General features: G+C 39.7%; 2 protein-coding genes across 2 annotated transcripts; both read right to left on the bottom strand.

The window, feature by feature from the left end:
• Positions 1 to 26: 26 nt before the first annotated feature.
• On the bottom strand, positions 27 to 7,505 carry LOC110052476 (arylsulfatase B-like). The gene is made up of 10 exons (XM_089284856.1): positions 7,118 to 7,505; positions 5,600 to 5,711; positions 5,292 to 5,451; positions 4,971 to 5,083; positions 4,469 to 4,615; positions 3,722 to 3,892; positions 3,014 to 3,183; positions 2,599 to 2,854; positions 1,679 to 1,928; positions 27 to 1,354 (listed from the first exon to the last, which is right to left on the bottom strand). Exons 1-10 carry the CDS (start codon positions 7,153 to 7,155, stop codon positions 246 to 248), a joined length of 2,526 nt encoding a protein of 841 aa, XP_089140982.1. The 5' UTR covers positions 7,156 to 7,505; the 3' UTR covers positions 27 to 245.
• Positions 7,506 to 7,666: 161 nt separating this feature from the next.
• LOC110052534 (M-phase inducer phosphatase-like) lies at positions 7,667 to 21,116 on the bottom strand. The gene is made up of 19 exons (XM_020758662.2): positions 20,497 to 21,116; positions 20,235 to 20,338; positions 20,057 to 20,117; positions 19,542 to 19,568; positions 17,213 to 17,246; positions 16,628 to 16,840; positions 16,310 to 16,444; positions 15,416 to 15,484; positions 15,073 to 15,114; positions 14,293 to 14,427; positions 14,053 to 14,102; positions 13,889 to 13,943; positions 13,077 to 13,179; positions 12,235 to 12,266; positions 11,116 to 11,178; positions 10,872 to 10,964; positions 10,024 to 10,154; positions 8,945 to 9,062; positions 7,667 to 8,583 (listed from the first exon to the last, which is right to left on the bottom strand). Exons 1-19 carry the CDS (start codon positions 20,625 to 20,627, stop codon positions 8,443 to 8,445), a joined length of 1,737 nt encoding a protein of 578 aa, XP_020614321.2. The 5' UTR covers positions 20,628 to 21,116; the 3' UTR covers positions 7,667 to 8,442.
• Between the last annotated feature and the right edge of the window lie 479 nt (positions 21,117 to 21,595).

Genomic DNA, 21,595 nt, shown 5'->3' with positions numbered 1-21,595 from the left:
TACCTGTATCAATGGTATACGACCGATTAAAACTGTTGAGTTTATTACCAGTGAAAAAGCAGTTCTTACGATAAAATAACTTTCTAATCTTCTCCTTACGGCACACCAAATCTATCCTGACAATCTGTAGCCTTATTGACTTCTAAACAGCCCCTGTTATATATTAGATTACTCTTATACAAATAACCTCGTTAATATCAGGTTTGTTATGATCTAGGTAAGTTTTTTAGCTTCTAAAAATTATATTAAAGGTAAATGTCAGAGTTTTTATTATTGTCCCGGATAAAATCATCATTACCATTATCATTAGCATTATCATCGTCATTATCATCGTCATTATCATTATCATTATCGTTATCCATGTCATCGCTAATGCCATCGCTGTCCTGAAATTCCATCTCAGATTTCCCCCCTGATGTTTGATCGTTTGTCTCCGTGGACTGACCCGAAGATTCCACCTCAGAATCATATTCATCCTCTATTTGTGCGTATGAATTTCTGTCATTTTCACTGTTATCTGCCATAAGCTCACCATTCTCGAGATCATTTTGATCAACTTCCTCAAAACCTGAGCTTGTGTCCAAAGGAGGCGCCTCATCCATATCTTGGTCCTCATCTCTTGAATTGCTGCGCATTTCCAAGGGGTTGTCAACTCCATTATTTATAGAGTTGTCATCTGTAATATGAACTTTCTCAATCTCTGTCCGCCTTGTCCCTGTTTTGTCTACCGTTTGTTGATTTTTATTCATGAACTTTTTCAGTTTGCTTGATTCCAAAGAAGAGTTCATCTTGGTCAAGGCGCTAGAGCGAGTTTGTTCCTTGACAAGTTTTACAGGAGTATGCTCTTTTCTCCTTGCTACTCGACCTTTTTTAATCATCTGCAGTTTATGCATCAAATCATCCACCTTGGTCTTTTGTCTCATCTTGGCGTACAACATAGCTAACGATTCTTTCATTAGCCTGCTGTTTCGAGGTATTTGACCTTTTTTGCCTTCTTTTGTCTTTTGGAGAATCTTCTCCAGCATCAGATAAACCTCTTTGTCACTATCTTCGTGAGTGCTAAACACTTTTCCCATTTTCTTCCCATTGCTTTTGCCGTTTGTGTGACGAGAGTGTTTCTTCCCACTCACTGATGGTATGGAATCAAGGACGTTATCTAAAATAATTTTGTTAGCTGTTGACGACCTCCAAGGGCCCCAAAATCCAATGGTCCCGTTTTTTGATGGGTTCGCAAGGGGGTCCCTCTCAGGGAACCACACGGGACTGGCCTTTTTTTGGTAATCAATGAGCTTGTGAAGAAGTTGGTCCACAATGTCAATATGAGTGTGCGCAAGGTTTCTGTACTCGCAAGGATCTGAAAAAAAATTACAATGTTATCCAGGTCGAATTGGAATTTGGACATGTTGGCTTCTGTCGAGGAAAGAAAGCCGGAGAACCCGGAGAAAAATCATCGGAGCAAGGCGAGAGTCAACAACAAACTCAATCCACATATGGCACCGGGTCGGAATCGAACCCAGGCCACATTGGTGGGAAGCGAGCGTTCTCACGGCTACCCCATTCCTGATTACCAAAAAATTCCATAAAAAAGGTTTTAAAAAGAAACTCGATTTGGAGTGGTATTCGATCTTGGAATAAATGCAACTATTTTTCTAACAGACATCATGTATAATTTACTGACCTTTCTTTATGTTAAACAAACACGGAAAGTCATCAGTGTTACAAACAGTTTCTTTCCTTTTTGACCACTTTCCGCAATTAATAACTGCGCCGGGTAAAGTGGAGGGCTGGGGTAGAGTTTCCAGTTCACCCTCGACGTCATACCGCGGATGCCACGTTGTTTTGTAAACAGCATCCTGGTTAATAATCAACTTGTAGTTCCCGACACGAATGGCTGCAAATTTACGAATGGGATCAATGTTGTGAAGAACCTAACAAAGAAAGCACAAAATTTCTTTAGCCTTACCCGTAGAATAGATTGCATAAATATTTGGCTATATTTTAGAGTGTTATGTCACATCAGGCCATATGACATGGTTTTCGTATATCAATGCCAATATGAAAACTCCTTAGCTTCGTCGAAATAAGCCCCATAACTGCCGGGCTCTCTATTAGGAGAAGTATTATACTGTCAGGTCATAAAATGCTGTTTTACATCATTTGCATGTCACAGTCATTTTACGTCAAGTATACAATGGCATTGTAATTAATGGCATCAGTGGGGTTGTCAGACCTCGTAGAGCAATTTTTCTACCGCGTTGTTACTAACTGCTGACGTTTTTCGATTATAAATTTACTCGGTTAACAAGACAACAATAGGACTGCAACTTAAACGCACTTAAACGGAAGTCGTTTCTCAAAACATGTAGCCTACAGTTTTCATGTTATGCGTCTCTGATCTATTCACACAACCTTCAGTTATCCACAGCCGTCCCTTTTTACCCTACTATAACAAATTTTCCAATTTTCGTTTTTATCTTAACAATTATCAACGACATCACGAATTCAGTGCTTCGTCTAACATGGTCGTCTGGGTCGGGTGGGGTGAGAGCAGTCCTGAAAAGGACTATAGAGGGTAACTATTGTTAACCGATATCGTACCTCAGTCCTTGGAGATTTCTTTCCATACGCTATGGTTTCCCACACATTCATGCCATCGATCCTTTCTTGTATCTTGCTGACGTCACCTCCAGCCAGATGATAGAAGGTTGGTAACCAGTCTGTGACGTCGATCAAGTCATAACTGACTCGACCTTTTTTTCTTATCAAATTGCTGTGTACAAATCCTACTCCACGGACTCCTCCCTCCCAGAATGTGTCTTTGCCTCCTTTGAATGGATAATTGCAACCTTGATTCCTAAGAAAAGAGAGAGTGATGAGAAAACACTTCAACCCCGAGATATGCCTTTAGTTTTTTTCTGCAGCTTTAATTCGGAATCCTGTCCCGGTCGTCAAGCAAATTTATCTCCAAAAAGTTCATTTACCACTTTTACGGTCAGTGATGCCATTTTCTTACCAGTTAAATCCTCGTGGAGCGCCTCCGTTATCTGTCGTGAAAACGAGAACAGAGTTGTCATACAATCCACTTCTTTTAAGAGCTTTCGTAATGTTTCCAACCGATTCATCTAACGAAGCCACCATAGCAGCGTAGATTCTTCTTTCTTCTGATGAAAAGTGGGGAAATTTCTGAGGAGAGAGGAAGTCAAGAGATAATTAATTTAAGATCATACAATTTCGTTTCGACGCCAAAGGTTGGAATGTCAACAGAAAGTTTAGAGTATTTTTGTCGCTTTGTTCTATTTTTTCTGCCTGTCTGTCTGTCTGTCTGTCTGTCTGTATCTCAGTCAGTCAGACAGTCAGTCAGTCAGTCAGTCAGTCAGCCAGTGTGCCAGCAGGCAGACTGACTGACTGACTGCAGACACACAGGCAGGCAGACACCCGCGTGCATTCCGAACCAACATGGACACAGACAGGTTCACTGAAACAAGCATACAGAGACAGACAGGGTTTTGTAGACATCTTGGCAACTACACGGTAACCACTACACTTCGGTGAAGTTCCTTGGAAATAATATACTTTCACAAAGGTTACACTGATTATTGCTCTATTGTTTTCTTTACTAGACATACTGCGAGACCTTCTCAGACGTTGTCCCTGATTCCAAGGCACATTACTAGGAAAAGAAACCCTTAGTGATTAAGAAAAAAAACCTGTTGTTACTTACATCAAGAAGTCTTTGTGGCGCTTGTAAAGGCTCAAGTCCATTAGCTGAATGAACGCCTTGCTGTGCAAGGTACAAATATAGCGGCTCAGACTTGTTGTGAGTGTCGATGATTCGTTCAGCCACTTCTGAGAACAATTCAGTTCCGTAGTGGCCAGTTTCGTTCCTCACAGCCTGAAACAACAAATACATCACTCGAGTGTAGAAAACACAAGTGCTGGAGGAGTCACTACACTTTTAATAGGAAAGGATTGTTTGCCCTTTAAAGGAGTTGCGCTACCAATTCGTTAGTACGATATCACATTCTGTAGTATATTTCTTTTAGGAAATCCGTGAATTATTGCATTTTTATTTACCAACACGTGACCATGCTTAAGGAAGCTTTCATTAAAATACTCTTTCATTCAGGTAGGGAAACACCAAAGGGTGTTAAATGACCAAACCAAAACCAAAATGATTGAATTTTTAATGAAACTAAGGTAGATTACGAGTCATACTCTAAACTTTCCCAAGTGATCATGACATTTTCCGTTGACATCTGCTGCTAAGGCGCACGTTTATTTAGCTTCTTTCGTTTAAAACAATTATTTAAAGATGCTGCGAATCGCAAGATCAAAGTCTAAATTCTCCTTTTTATTAACCTTATATTTCTCCGCATGTCGGTTTTGAGAGCCTATGATTCAAGGCAGTCTCTTGTCTTGATATTGCTATAACAAGAAATTACAGATTGATCAATCGCACTGTGTTTACCTTCATGTTATCTCTGAGATCAACGCCCCAGACATCTTCCAGGGATGAGTGATCCCAGTAATCTTCTTTACCATTCCAAAACCCGTAGAAAGTCTCAAAGCCGCGGTAGGTTGGTGTGTATTCCTTCTCAAAAAAACCCAAATGCCACTACAAGGAGAAATGAATGAATGAAGAGTGAGTCATTCATTGTATTTTCGTCTACAAAATTGGTCAGCACCAATACGGGGCCTTTAGCTGGTTCCAATATATTGCAACGAACAAAATGTTACGATAGCATGAGCTAAAGTGCGCCAGCTAATTTCTAAGTTATGTTTAAATCCAGTAATAATCGCTCGAGTTGTAAGATGAATTTAACAAATTGACGTCAGTTTTTCATGCGTCTGTCCTGTTATTGATCATGAATTTCGTCTCAACATTGTCAAAGTAGCAGCGGATCCTCGAGGCGGTCTAGCAGAGTGGATCCGCGGTCTACTCAATTTTGTACTTCAGGTAAATGTTTTACCTTTCCCACACCGTGCGTTCTGTATCCAAGCGACTTGAGGTACTGCGGTGTTGTTGCTTCACCCAGGGGTAGACCGTATGCCTGAGTACCAAATATAGTTGCATGTTGAACACCTGCAACAACACAGAGACCATCACCATTAGAGAACTTTCTTGCGGCATTCAGGGTTTAAGGCTTAAACTGTGGTCTCTTTAGCTGGCAAAGAGACCTTGTGGTAATTGCTTGTTAAACCGCTTGAAGTTCGAAAAGGTTCAACTTTTACTTTATTGTAGGGTATAACGAAAATAATGACAACAACTCAAAATGTTTCCTGACATTTACCTAGATTGACCGGGTGTTTCCCAGTCATAAGAGAGGCCCGGGTAGGAGTGCAAATCGGAGACACATAGTAACTGTTAAGAATAACTCCAGAGTTGGCCAATTTGTCAATGTGTGGAGTTGGGATCTGGGGTGAGCCATGAAAACTGACGTCATCCCAGCCCTAAACAAGAAATATACAAAGCAAAAATTAAATCAATTAAAAGCTGTTGTTTTTTGACACATACGAAGCCAAAAAGTGTTGTTTGATTTCAAGGCTAGTTTGTGCGAAAGCGAATTGCCTAAACAAGATTTAACTCCCAACTCCGTACCAGGTCATCAGCAACAATCATGATGATATGGGGTCTGGGCGCTATCCAGGTTGACGCCTTCTTTTTATTCTTTCCAAGCACATACGATAAGTTGACAGAGGCCAAAACAAGGCTGAAACGACAAATAGAAACACATAAAAAGCAAAAACGAAACAAAATGACTGAGGCAAAAGCCTCGGTTGGCCTGTTACTGCGTAGCTACGCCCTGGTAATGAACGGACAAGAGTTTGGACCCAGACTTCTCAATCCTGCTCCAACGCACCAACCAGTAATTAATAAGGAGACTATGCTTCCTCGCTAGGTAGAGAAAAGGACAAAATGAACATGATCGCACTGAACTAGCAGCACGAGACTTTCCAAAACGAAAGCCTTATTTTGTACCCCCTGGGGTAGGGAGTACTCCATTTACGTTTGCCCGTGTGGAGAGTATAGTCGGATAGATTGAAGTCTTCGCGGAAGCAATTTACGCACGGTACCCAGGGCTGGGTTTTTCCAAAGCCGGTCAATGCTAACCCAGGATTAAAACCTAATCAAAGTATTAATTTTTTATTGCACGATTTTTTTTTCACTGCTTTTGTCAAGGGTCAGGTTTGAGATTATTCAAACTCAGAACTGAAGGGCAAACAATATAAACAGAAAACCTCGCCGAAAATGTTTCTTTGCAGACAGACAGTTAACATATAAGAGCGAACTCTCGGGAGGGGGGGAACTCCCGTATAAAATGTGATCTTGGTGCTCCCTAGGGTTCTCTTCAAAAATTTACGACGAGCACCCCCGTCACGTGCTTTATATGGGAGACCCCCGAGGAGCGAACGTGTCTTAATGTTGTTGTTATCAAATCTACGGGTGTTTTACGGTTTCCTCATTTGTTAAATGATACTAGCGCTTTGGAAAACGTTTTATCACATGAACTAGAGTGCCAATGTAATAAAGGTATAATTTATGATGACAGGAAATTAAGTAAGAGGAGGTCGTTTCAGTGATTTTTCGCGTCCTCGGAGACTAAGCTGGACAAAAGCTGTCACGTTAGAACAGGTGGTAGATTCTTTAAAATTAGCAAAATCTTCAGACGTGCCTGATGTTGTTCTTTCACAATTCAGTGACAATTCGCGCGTCAATTTTTTTAAAGGACCAGGTGCAACCGGCTGAACTAGAACTTTATGCCTTTGGTGGAAAGTCAGAGTCAATAGTTCACACGCTAGTAATCCAAAGGAATAATGCGTGCGCAATTAATAAAACATAGTATTTACTGAGGCATCCGATACGGGATTTACATAAATGTTCTTCGCGATCACAAGGTGATACCGGCTGATATTCTTGAGCAGCCCAGGAAATAATTCTGCACTAGCACTGACCAAATGTCAGGCTTTAACGGCGAATAGCGCGGTTTGCTGTAAAAGGGCGGACTCACCTTTATCTGTGGATAACGTTTAGCAAAATAAAACTGAAATAAGCCGATTTAGCTTCGCCAGCCTGCGTTTGTTATCTGCAAGCCAATAGGAATGTTTTACAACTTACCACAGTTTCCACAGCAGACAAGGCCACCTTGGTCCCATGACTGATGTTTGATCGAAAAATCACAGTAAATTCACAAGTGATTATTATCGAAGAGACGGCCCTAGTTTTCTTGATCTCAAGTCTCTTGAATCAATTATTTATATGTTTATTTAGTTGTCCCCTGAGAATGGTTCACAAATACAAACTTACGATATAAGTAGCCCAGAAACGGGTAACACTAATGGCTCTTTCGTCAATGTATTGTTTTATCTTCCACTCAAAATTTGTTTCAACAGGTAACTCACTTGAAAATCCAAAACATATGTGAAAAATTGGACCTATTTGCCCAAATAGTCGACCTCCTCAAGAGTGCAATAGTAGCGCCACCTTACAGTTCGGTCAAAACGCTATGCTTCCAATATTTCGTTAGGCAAGGCCTGATATCAAGGGTAAATACTTGGTTTATGTGTTAGGAGCAAGCCGTTATACGAAGAGAACCGGAAAACAATATTTTAATAATAAAAAAGTGTAGGGAAATCGGATATGGTAACAATTACGGCTTGGCCGGTATTGCGAATTCATTTTAAGATACTTTATTACAGATTCTAGCAAGAAAAGTTATTTACACAGTATACTATACACAAATAATACATTAGCTCTAGAGTCCTTGTAGCCGTACGGTCGAAAAGCAAAAAAAAAAAGCAAAACAAAACAAGAATAAAAATACGAAAGAAAAAGGATTTAATTAAGGAAAGATCACTCTGCCTACAGACTGGAAGATGTAAATTCTTTTAAGCTTTGCGCCGCATTTCCAGAAGTCTTTTACACATTTAGCACAAGAACAGGCACATAGCCAGTTAGAACAGATAAAAATGCCCATATTATGAACACACCATCGAAAAAATTCCACACCCATCTCACACAGATTCCTCCTACAATTACACGAAGTAGCAGATGAAACACAATCTTTTCGTTTCAATTATAGCTTTGGATTATCTAAGCCTACAGTATTTGCACAAATAATTATCGTTTACTTGTAATTGAATAAAACGAAAACACTCGTTGAAAACACTTTCACGTTGGGTAATGGGCCATTTTTAAGTGCAAATAGTTCAGCACAGAAAATGTAAATTGAGAGCTTTTTATAGTTTGAGTCAATGAGGAGCTCGAATTTAGAAACAAGATAACTGGAATCCAAGACGAGTAAGATTCAATTCTTATATTGCTTAGAGAAATAATAACAAGTTAGGAATAATTTTCAGTACGAAAAAATTGCAAGAGAAAAGGAGCTGTTCATGAGCTTCTACTGGTAGATGTGAAGATTGTTGACGAGTGAGTAGTGTGGATTAGCGGCGATATCCTAATCCAGGGCGGAATCCTTTCGTGAGTATGTTTCCTTCTGATTTGGATCGCTTAGAAAACCGCTTCAGGTCTTGCGAGTGGTTTTCGTCCAACATCGGCAGATAGCACTGGGGTTCACAGAATTCCTGAAAAATAGAAAAACGGAGTTCAACATACAATGCACTACCCCCGATAAGGCCTCCTGAAAGAACGGAGGACCTGATGACAATAAGCCATATTCGTATTCAGTTTTCGCTATTGCACTGGAACTAGCTTGAAATGGAGGCTCATGCGAGAGAATATCACTTGAAGAGACTCCTCGCATTAGCCTCACTTGCAAGCTAGTTCCAGTCCAATACCGAGAATACGAGAATGGTCTATTGAGCAAGACCTACAAGTCAACAATGCGCAGTTCTGCAACTCAGAGGGAAATCTAGCAAACAGCCAGATTCCGGCAGAACTGCAAAATTTGCTCAGCTCCGACTTTACACCAAGAATGTCCCTTACCTTGCATTTGCCAAAGAATGCTTTGTATCCTCCCTCTATGAGGTACAGTTCTGGGTAGAACAGTTTAGGATACATGTGATAATGAACATCGCGGTCTCTATTCCTTAAGAAGCGTGACCTAGAGAGCAACGGCACAGAACTTCAATATCAAAACCCTAAAATGCCCTTATAGCCATCTGTTAGGTGTTTCCTTCCAGCTCGCCTCGTGAACGGGTCACCTCCACTTCCTATTGTTGGGCAATTCTTGCCGAGCGATGGCAAAACATGTAGCGAGGCTTTGACAATGTTATTTTTTAACTGTGGGAGAAGAAACTTGGGAATGCACATGGACTTTTGTTTATTTGGCGTGAAAAGGAAGACAAAAATCCACCTGATTTTGTCTGCTATGCGAAAATCACAAGCTACAGCTTCCTACGGGTTCCACCTGTCCTCCTTGTGTCGACCACACACTTGTGGATGGGTAAAGAGAATTCAAGGCCTTTTCAGTGGAAAGACGAATGATCACTTTTAAGCCCCGGCCAAACGATCGCAACATGTCAACGCAACACATTGCAACATTGTTGGGCGCAACATGTTGCGCGCGTTTGGCCACTCTGTTGCGACATGTTGGGTGTTGTTGGCTCAAATTTGACCAGTTTCAAACTTGAGCCAACAACACCCAACACGTCGCAACACGGTGGCCAAATGCGCGCAACATGTTGCGCCCAACAATGTTGCAATATGTTGCGATCGTTTGGCCGGGGCTTTAGAATTCAGGTTCTAGGTGTACCAAGGTCTACCAACAGCAAACTAAATGCAAAGATGGTTCGATCGACGAAAACAACATACAACCTTAATTGCAATAAGTCTGTCGCTTCGAATTATGTTTTTCTCCGAGTTCGTCTTTTGTTCGATGAACTTCAAGCTACAAAATGATACAAACTATGAATCACTCCAGTAAGTATAGTGTGTACTCTTTAGACCAGTCAGATTGTGTCCCGATTGCATACTAACTCAAAACTGAGGGCTGAAGATTCCAGGGGAATTTTTATTAAGTAAAGCAGGGAAAAATCTCTATTTCATTCAATTCTCCTACTCACATATCAGGTCCTCTCTTGGATGAGAACTCGCAGTGGAATATTAAAATTGTTTTCTTTCCCGTCAGACTTCTCTTGGGCTGTTCAATAAATTCGCTGAAAATTTCCTCCTTTGTGTAAATGTTGCGCGCACCCTGAGTAGAACAGAATTATAATGACCCTGCAGTATAAACGATATGGCTAACAAGGAATATTTAGGCCAATAAGTACTACATTGCATATTTTGAAAATTTCAATAACAAGGAACGGCCTAGGACTTGTAATGCAACGCATCTACAAGGAGAGTTCAAATGTCAACGGCACAGATATTTTTTTCCAATGAAATCACAAATGAGACTTGAATTCAGCCAACATGTAACAACGTCCATGTCGTTTAATCCAAGCCATGCTTTCAGTGTATACTCGCCTCGTCTTGGTAAAGAGAGGTTCGCATAACGTGTCATTTCGATGTCAAAGTAGTGAGATTATCCGTGACCCAAACGATCAAAGCGTGATAGTGAAACGGAATCACGACCCCCCCTCAAGCCTTCCAAGCCCCTCCCAACCTCCCCCCCCCCCAAAAAAAAAAGGAAAAGAAAACACAGCTAGCGACTTGATTCAGCCCTGGTCATATTGCTTTTGTTCTTCACTTTAAACAGGAAATTATTCAGTAACTTTCCCTTTACAACGTTGTGTCGTCGCGTTTAAAATCATTGTCTTTTTTTGCTGTCGACAATGGAACATAGCGGAAGGGGCATCTCTACTTCGTAGCGCTTGTGGCAAATCGTCTCGTTATCGTTGTTGAAATAGGTGCTTTGGCCAGGTTTATCAATTCGTAAAGTAACAGCAACGGGACATGAAGAGTGGTTTACCTTGATATGACCTGCTTCGTACTCATAAGGATATCGACAATCTATGATGTGGGCTTCCACTTCTGGGAATTCATTGTTCAGGACTCGTGCAACCTAAAAAATATAAAAAGCGATGCTGAGCATTCAATTTACAGCGTATGCAAGCGAGTAACTTCAGATAGTTGACTCTACAAACCACCAACACATCAAGTGCAGGATTTTTTTGCAAGTACATGTAATCAGTGTACAGAGAATAACAAGTTACCGTTTCTGGAGTCAAGCATTTCAGGTCATCGTGTTGTCCAGGTATTGATGGTAAGGTGTATGGCTACAATAAATAAATACCATTAAACAATTTAAAATGCATCAAAATAGAAGTGCTATGAAACCACTGCAATGTAAAGTGTGCATTGGGCCAAGTGCCAAATTCTGCTGGAGCTTATCCCTGCGTCCATAGCGTGAAGCCACTAAGGGCACAATCTATAACCCCCTCTAAAAGCGATGTACATGTAAGACCATAACGCGGTTACCCCAAGCATTAAGTTCGCTAGTAAACAATATCTGGGAGGATAGAAGCACTGTTAAAGTAGGGTGTCTGTTCAAGAGATAAGCGTGAGGTCTAGATGGCTGGATATTGGCCAAGTTCATTTATTGCATGTTTCCGGACCGAGGCGCATTCAAACTCCATAAACACGCAAAGAGACCAATATCCAGCGATCTTTACAGAGCAAACGCTGTCAATTAACCAATTGAAACCTGGACATTTTTGGCATTTTCGTGTGACCTAAATTAGCTCCAATCTACTCAAAAAGGCATTTGCAACATGAAAGCATGCCTTTCTATCCAGTTAGCATCGCGTTTTATGAGATTTTTCGGTTTCTTAATTTCTTTTTTCACCGTTCCTTTTTCTTCTTTTCTTATCTTTTCGTTGCAGTTGGTGACCTTCTGCTAGGCTAACTTCCAGTTCAAGAATTCCCGAGAAAGCATCATCTAGAGGGCATATTCTTACCACGGAGTGTAGTCGAGGGAAATTTTCCTCCGAGTTTTTCGCTCAAATTTCCAAGTATTTTCGTGCATATTTCGCGCTCAATTGACCCTATCACCGTGATCTGAGTATCATTGGAAAGATCTTGTCCTCTTGCAGATCTTGAGTGTAAGTGATGCCAATTTTGGTCAAAGGTGATGACGTAAGAAGTGAAACAAAAGGCAACGCTCTTCACAGGCGGTTACAGGCATCACTCAATGGGTTATCGGGATTAATTGTATGGCATAATAACACCATTTTCTTGTGAGACACAGCGGCTGATCCCAAGTAGGCAAGATAGCCCCATTCTGCCTGTTCAGGTAAACTAACAAAGTTGCAAACAAACAGCTTTTGACCTACCCCACTGAAATCTCCCACAACATTCTTGTGGCCTGGAGAAAACAAAACAGGCAGACTTAGCACGTAAATTAAATGCACCTTGCAGTTAAAATAAATAGTACATAATTGAACTACACGTATGTTCCAGGTTGCTGCACTGTAGATCCAGTTCATTTGAGTTTACCTCTAGCTACATGTACACTGTACTTCTTAAAAACACATTCTTCTAGAAAACTGTCTTCGTAATGTTACTCCTTCATCTTCGCTACTAATTTGCTTTTCTACCAAGAATATATGCACAGTCATGTACATGTTACTAATGCTGGTATTATGCTAATCGATCTATTGAACAGTCTCTTATAGTCAACGCAGAGTTCAATGGTCAGTTCCTCCTATGAAATGTGCCTGCAGGGAATCGTGGTAGTTGTATTCATCATCTTGGACTGGATTCTTGTTTAGATGAATACAACTACCATGATTCCCTGCAGGCGTGTTTCATAGAGGGAATTGGTCATTTATTATTTAGTCATGATCTAAAAGTCAATAACTCAAGAGAGCAGCAGCAATTCGACTTTCAATGCTGGATTGAATTGCAACTACATGTTGCAAGCTGTAAGTCACAGGCGATTAATAAAGACAAAAGTGCATGTCACAAGCGGGTGATGAATTTGCAGGTAACACGATGGTCTGGTGACCTTCATTTAATCACCGGATCCACAAACAAGTGCTGATCCATACATCTTGTAAGTCAGAAAGAACGTTAGTTAGTGCACCACAAAAATGAAAGCTGATATTCAGCCTTCCTACAGTGACCCCGTCAGGCATGGAATTTCTTCTGACCCCAAAAAGTTTTCAATTCATACCTGAAGCATCAAGCATGTTTCCCAGCTCATGTTCAAACGTTGCTGACTGTGAGCGCCTCAAGGCACAAGGCTGAACTTCATTTGGTCTTTGTTGTAATAATGCCTGTTGACGACATACAGATAGGATATTTTGGGCAAAAAATACAATCCTACCAAGGATATAGACCTCTCCCCCCAACTGAACCATCAGATAATTCCCAGTTAACAAACGACTGCAGAGGTTTCATTAAAGTTTTCAGCATGAGGGCAGCTGGTTTTCTTGGGCCAAACCTTTTGAACTGAACTTCTTTATAAGAAAAACTTTCCTCTAGCTGGTCAAGCCAGGGAGACAAAATTGTCCTCACAATGAAACCCCTGCAGCTGCCACACAAAGTGGAAACTGGGTGCCTGATACTATTGGCAGCCAGTCCTTCGATGCAGACTGCTCCCATGGCTGGCAAATCGTGGCAACCCAGCCACGAGCCCCCACCCAGAATAGAGAAGAAAGAGGCTCCCTTCAGGCTGATAAAACAGTGGAAAGAGAGGGAGGGACCACAGAAGGGGAACAGCCACTGAGAGGAGTTCCTATGCTCAAGAAAATGCTAACACTTAAGGAAATGCTGACTAAGCGCAAAACTGCTACAACGCCCTTTGGTCCAAGAACACATGGAGTCCTGGCGTGTGCGTATACATCTAAACACCACTGACTGCTAAGGTAAGACTTGTGCTCCTCCTTGCGCTCAAAACATATGTAAACTCCTCTCTCCCTCAGACACAATTTTCCCCTGACAATCAAATGGGACACTTTGTTATGCCTCAGTTAGTTCACTTACCATATCAAGAAAGGATTTATGATTGTTGCCTTCAATGACCGACTGGCATCTCGCCCTGCAAAGAAGCCATACATGATGTGAGCATCACTCAATGTCCACAACACAACATAATGAAAAATAGCGAACAAACCAAATAAAATAAGGTCCCTAGGAACTAGCAATACCTGAGCCTTTTCTTCAGGTTTGGACTTGGATCCCGTGGAGGATTTGGTCTCTGTGTAAATTAAGAGATTTATTTACATGTTACAGGAGCGAAGGGTTACCAAATTTGTGCAAATTGCTAAAATTTTGCTCATCTTCAAAGAAGCCACAGTGCTACCTGAGATGTTGTCTGAGTTGCCCCCAGTTTGCATACACTGTACATGTATGTACTTGTGCAGCTGTAATATTTCATATTTGGATACCTTAAGAGCAAAGGATTTGGACCTCTGTCTGATTGTGCCTCTTTCAAGTTTAGTTGGGCTCTCTGAGGCCACAGTGTAAGCTCTATCTCTTCCAGCATTGAACAAGTCTCTTGGTTTATAGCCTGGTCCAGATGCCTACAACAAATCAATGCAAAGATATCTTCTTGTCATGCACTCACCAGAGCTCTAGATTCACATGATTGTCTTGTTTACAACTTGTCAATTGATCTCTCTCTGACTATTGTTTATGTATTTCATAAATGTTCTACACTGGTCAGCTAAAGATGAAATGATGACCAACAAAATTCATCACCATCTGCATAGTAGCCCATGAGTAGCCCATCTAGTCTATTGAGCACGATGCAAAAAGAAAGCATGAAAAAAATATTATGTCTGCTTCTCACCGACACATTTTTTTTTATCATTGGTCTAAACTAAGACATAAAGTGGAACCCTGCCTTATGGTCACCCTGTAAACAAGGCCACCTCATTATTACCGCCACTTTATTCTGGTCTCTTCAAAAGCTCAATCAGTCATTTTCTTATTTATAGAACCCCTCTTACGTGTTTATGGTCACCTGGTTAATACGGCCAGATTTTGTGGCCCACTGGTGACCAGATTAATAGGACTCCACTGTACATGCACGTAATGTAGAAATGAAGTTTACTTTAAGTAGCTTGTAATTACATGTGGAGTGTATTAAAGAAGGCTGTACCTCTGCAATTTTTTTTTAAATAAAACTTTCCAATAATTATGTTAACTATCTTTTCTTTTTTTACCTTTGGTGTGTCTTTGGAGCTTTTCCTTGTATCCTCAGTTTCCTGTAAGAGAAAGGAATAATTTCTTGACTTTCCATCAAAACAAGTTCTGGGATAGGTTATTTCATATGTTTGTGCCCTACATAACTATCAACTTAGGTAATGAATTGAGAAAAAAAAATCAAAAATTCTCATGATGAATTCATTATTAATAACTTAAATAATGCATTACGAGATATTCATTTAATAAACCCTGACAATAACCTTAAAACTTGCATTATACATGTAACTTCAGGAAAGATTCCCTAAGCTTCAGTTTCTTTTCCAGAAGTTACTTGGAAACAGCAAACAACCAATAACATACCACTTCTTTCGAGACTAATGGCGCACTGACAAGTTCTGTTATTCCTGATGGTACTTCTAAACTACCACCCTGTGAGGGGCAAGATTAAAGAAAACAAGTTCACAAGATATAAATAGCAACCACCAATCCTTTAGACTTCAAAAAGAAAGCAAGAAATCCATCCAACAGGAAGTGAACCTTCTCCGAAGGGTTAAGCTCAAACAGGACTCTTTACTTGAGTCTATAGAATGTACAATATTCTTTTTTTTTTTCAATTTCATAACTACATGTAGTACTTAATATGTTCAGTCAATTTTGATTTGAATAACATTACTGACAGCCCTATTAAATCATATCCAAGGCACAAAACAATAAATAAATTCAACTGATAAACCCTGGCCACTGGCGTGCAATAAGATCCTTTTGAGAACGACATCAATTTATAAGTCAGTATAGAATTTTTACAGTGTGCATGCTATGAGGCTCGGACAAGAGATAATATGTACTAAAGGCATCCGCAGTCAAGTGATGATGGATACCAATGATAGACCTGCGCTCAACACTTGATCAACACCTCAATCAACATCCCAACTGATGCTCTGTTGATATCTCGATTGACACTCGATCAATACTTGATCAACACTCTATCAACAGTTGGTCAATCACAAATTAGTCAACTCTCAACCGACTTCTGACTGAGATGTCGATCGAGTGCTAATCAAGTGTCAACCAAGGTGTCGTTGAAGTGATGATCAAGTGTTGCTGGAGGGTATTGATGAAGGGTATTGATCAACACTCGACTGCAGATACAATGTTCCTTTAGTACACATGATCTCTGACAAAATTTAGGTCTCCAAGCACTTCCAGAATACCTCTCTTGCTAAAAGCTTGTAAAAGACTACACATAAAATGTACCTCACTAGATTGTTCTTGAACAAAGTCATCAATAAATCCATCATCATCTCCATCTGCTTTGTAATCAAAGACACACGTTCCACTATCTTGACTATCACTCACTGATGGGGAAGATGGAATGCACAATTCCTGGGACTGGACCAATCAAAAATAATAAAAAATAATTATCATATGATTGTGCTTCTGAGTGCCTGGTATTTTGTAACAAACACTTTCAGACTACCTGTACAATGTATCTAACCAGTTATAATGATGTTACAGGTAGAACAATGGGTGTGAATTAATTCTCAGCATTTAAAATTGAACTGTTCAATTTACCAGGGGTGAAGGTTCAGATAAAGATCTCCCAGGTAAATTGTGCACTGATGTTTTTCTTCCTCCAACTGGACATTTTGGCCACGCAAACGTGAATTCCTTTTCCTCCGAAGGACAAACAGTTTCTGTTCGTTCTGTTTCTCTCTCCTTTACAGTATCAAAATTCAATTCAATGTTTTCTTTGTTTGCAGTAAAAGGATCCTCTCCAGTCTTCACCTGATGGAAGCAAGTTAAAAATTACGGTAAAACAACTAACACTGATGATTGACAGTACATGTATGACTACTATGTGTAAAAGAAGCAACTGGCCCTTTAACCATATATTATATCATAAAATTTGGGTAAAGTTTGCTTCTGAACCTAGAGGGCTACATGTACCAGACTGGTGTTTATCTCCAGTTTCTGTAGCATGAAACGACTAGGAGTCTACATGTACTCCTTGCCTTGTACTCCAAGAGTTTTGCATGTGCCTATTAGCCTAGCGTAGCCTAGTCAATGAAATATGGGAATTTGCACTTAAGACCACAGCAACTTTCTCCTAAACTTACTATAAACAAGGATATATGTACAGTCATATAAGTTACTCACTGGCAACGAGTTCCACCTTTTGAAAGAAGGTCTCCTGTAGAAAGAAAAACAGCATCATGTGAAACAGTTCACAAGAAAAGTTATAAGCAGGTTCAGAAAATTCAGAAATTAAACTGCAAGTTTACACTTCACAGCCTGGCATACAAAAAACAAAATTAAGATGATTCCTGCAGAACATTCAAGCAATAATGGCAAAAATTAAGTTACCAAAAAAACGTCACATCATGGTAATACTTTGAGCACAGTTAAGATGAACTTATCAAGACTTAAGTTCTTAAGCTGACCCTGCGAGGGAAAACTGAACTTGAAGTTTACCATATTTCAATTAAAACAGATGTTTCACGTTAGTTGACAACACACGTTTGAAGCACTCTTACGAGGTTTTACATTAACTTTCTAGAGAATGCTTGAGAATCTAATCGCGGGGTCACTTAGAGAAATAAACTAAAGCGAGTTGTGTTAAATAGTGTTCCAAAAGTTACCGTGATATGAGTAGATTTTTAGTAAATAATTTTTGCACTTCTTATTGCTCGAACTTTGAGCAGAACCCGTCTTTATATGAACATCAAAATGACATGTTTGTAATACCGTCATTGCCATCCAAGTATACACACGCATTATAAGAATTCAAAAGCATGATCTAGGTATTCAAACATTGCATGATTCACCAGAATATGATTCGAAGTTTGGCAAGCCAGTTATGCCCAAAGTCCAACAAAGTTGGTTTTGTTTTATTGTTTTCAATAAATATGGACAAAACTTAAAACCAGGATTCCCCCCCCCCCCCCCCTCCAAAGAATTAGAAAAGAATCCACGTTTCAAGTTTCCTCTGTAATTCTTAGTTGAAAACATTTTGGCAACTCAGTAAAACAATTACACCTGTGTTGCACCTTGGACGTGAAAGTTTGCATTATCTTCTGCCAAACTTCAAATAAATGATGCCAAATCATGTGCCAGTTCATAAATGCACCAATTAGATCGTGTTGTCATGACGCATACACTGTACAATAAACATGTTTATTAGCTCACCACACAAATGACAACGAAAATTTCAATTCTTCCCAGAAACAGAAATGCACAACTAAAATGGAAGACTGGGTAGTATAGTAATATGGCAGATGTGCATCCATTTTAGGGAATATCAGATGTGGTATGAAGGTTCACCAAACATTTCCAAATTCTGCAAAAGTAAACTAATTTTGCAAATTTTTCAAAAAATGAAATTGCTGAACCTTACATGTATTTCTGCTAAAGTTACAAATAGACTTGACACCATTCACATGTATTTCACTTCTCAAAAGCATATGGCTTCAGCTAACTGACTGATCACTTGAAATCACTGAAAGTATTGTTGGATGAACCAACTAAACAACCAGCTACAGTTACCTGTACACCCAAGCACAATGTTAGGCAAAGACTAGTTAGGCAATGCTTTCGAGATGTATACCATGGAATATTCCATGTGTCACTTGTATTTTCTTAGTACACACACAAGCCTTTAGGCGAGTGTGTAGACCAAGAAAATACAAGTGACAAGTGGGATATTCCATGGTTCATGTCGCATAACTATTTTAGACCATGCCATAGAAAATACAGTGCCCAGCGCAGTCAATGTGACATGCACCACACACAATGGGAAGGTTAGGTGCAACACCGTCAAAATAATATACAATGGCTTCCCTGTATTTTGAATGGCTTTATTTTCTATTGCATGGTATAAAATGCTTGATCCAGTTGGATTAATATACACTGTGTTCAATTCAGCTCAAGCAGTTTCATAACATTTTACAAAACAAAGGTTTTGTTCATCATTAGCTGGTTCATCCAACTTATGCTGAATCAAATTAAACAAATTGTTGGATTGTGTCAGATAATGAAATTGAATAATTAGCAACCTAACAAGACTTTGATATTTAGTATACTCTATGTATCCTGACATTTCATTTCTTCCTTGTTTTCTTTACCAGTTTTTAGTCTTTTTATGGCAAGATATTTCTGACTTTTGAATTATTACCCAGACCTATTCAACAATTATTGATAACAAGATTCCCAAAACAATAGAAAACACGTGGACTACAGAAACAGCTGGACTGAAAAACCATCACTTTAAATGATCGAACATTCCAGAGTGTTGCAACACGTGCAAACTGAGTTTTCGCGCAAATGAAATTAATTTTCATACTATCTCACTGCAAGCAAGATAAAATTAGATTAGTCCATTTTGAAAAAATAGATATATCTGACAAAGTTTGCTTATCAACTCGATTCGAACATAATCGACTGAACTCAACAAAGCCAAACGAACGTAAATTTATAAAAGCATACAAACCTTTGTTTCCTCTTTTCGGCGTTGGCCCTACAACATACACAGAAGATATACAGCAAAAGAAGTTAAAAAAATCCTTGCTGAAAGATTCATAAGAAACAAAAGACAAGCTTTTATTTAGCTTCAATTTTACAAGCTGTATGCCATGTTTACTTCACATTAGAAATTTAATTAAGTTCAAGCTAAAAAATCGTGTTTATAGCAAAACATACTTACGGGATGAGCAGAATTAATCAAGACATTTACCTGTTCGCTATAAGAAAACTAAGCCTAACTGAAAGATTTGAAATGACAAAGGACTGGAAATTACTGTATTTGAAAATGCATTCACGGTTTGGAGCGGATTGTCACGGTTTGGGACCAATTATATTCCTTGATAAAAAGTGAAAAAGCAAGTTTGAAAAAAAAATGCTAGCAACGAACAACGAGAAATTAAAACACAAAACTAAAGTTAAATTATAACAGAGTACAACATTAAGTTTCCCTAAGTTGCATACATATCAAATAAACGCACTCACTTCAACATTTCCATTGAAGGCGAGTCGAAAAGAAACCCTGGAGGTGAATCAGGGCAGTAACCTAAGAAATGAAGAAATAGAAGTTGCAAATCACGACGAAACAAGCATTTTTCTCTTATTTCGGGATAAATAAATATCTGTCAATCGAGGTAAATGAGCTTAAATTTATGAAGCGTACCGGACTCGTTGGACACTGTTGAAAGCGACCTCTGGAAACCGGCGTTCGGCGTCGAAGGATCGTCTCCACATAAAGAAAGCTTTCTTTTTGGCGTCCTACCCAAACTGTTAAAATCAAGAGCCAGGCAGTAAGGTCAGAGGATAGAACATACACTTTTCTGTCACATGATAGTCAGAGCAATTACAGTTCGTAGCCGTCAAGTTCCACCGAAATTATACCGCCATAAATATTACGCACAAATGAGAGCTTACTACGAATATACCTGTTCTCAAGATTCAAAGCCAGCTCTGTTATTGGAGAGAGTACCGCATTAGGGATAATATCCAGCGAATTCTTTCGTTGTGGAAGTTCTAACTCGAGGTAGCTTCCAGCTCTTGGTTTCAGTCCGGCCATGTTGGAAATTGAGGACTCGAGCAGTGGTCGTCGAAAGGTACACGAATACAGCACGTTTTAACAAGAAAACGGCCACGGACGCTGTAAAGACTCCGAGAAAGAGTTCAAGAGAAAAACAAGCGCTTCTAAACTACTGATACATGAATTTCGTGAAAAAGGAAAGAAGAAAGCGAGATACTGGTGGAGCTTCGGTCGAACCTCGGCTTTCAAACTTTCCCCCGCTTTGCATGATAACAACATTATGCGCGATATCAGCCAATCAGATCACAACATTTTGCATTGTTTTTGGTTTCCTGGGAATCTCATTTTCATTTTTCCCGCTTCGTCACACTTCCGGTTAGCCTCGCGGTCAAACAGCGTCTTGAAACCGCAAAACTCACAAGAAAAAAAGGTTTTTACTGGTATTAAATATTAAAATGCTCTAAATTCGGATTGAAATAGATTTCAGCATTCAACAAATCGGGTCCACAGTTGTCTTAACATAAATGTTGACCGTTTAAAGTACTGTGAGTGCATCAAGGAGAAAAAAAAAACACATTAATCCTTTGCGTCATACACCAGAATCTGATTGGCTTACAATAAAAACAAGGAACGTAATGTTAAAAGCGCGACTCCATTTTAACCAGGACCAAATTAAAAACTGCTTTTTTTTTTTTCAAAAAATGATATCGACAGGCTCCTGACTGTTCTTCAAATTTTTTCAGCAAAATATTCTATAATAGTGCAGATACCCAGCGAGATACGCTTTGCCTTGTTCCCTCAAGTCAATCCCCAAAATATCTCTCGCTCCCTCGAAATTAGGCTCGATTACCAGCCGCTGTTCGGGAAAGGAGCCCATGCTCCTCTTTTCGGGGGGGGGGGGGGGGGGGGACGTAGACCGGACACGAGAGAGCGGCGGAAATCGAGCCTACCTCGAAATAATCATGTTTAAATCTCTGAGAGGCTCTCAGCCCGCAAAATGGGGCGCA

The sequence above is a fragment of the Orbicella faveolata genome, unplaced genomic scaffold (assembly GCF_042242905.1).
Source record: "Orbicella faveolata isolate gen_17 unplaced genomic scaffold, um_ofav_v1 contig_1, whole genome shotgun sequence".
NCBI lineage: Eukaryota > Metazoa > Cnidaria > Anthozoa > Scleractinia > Merulinidae > Orbicella > Orbicella faveolata.
This window is presented reverse-complemented; position numbering and strand designations above follow the sequence as displayed.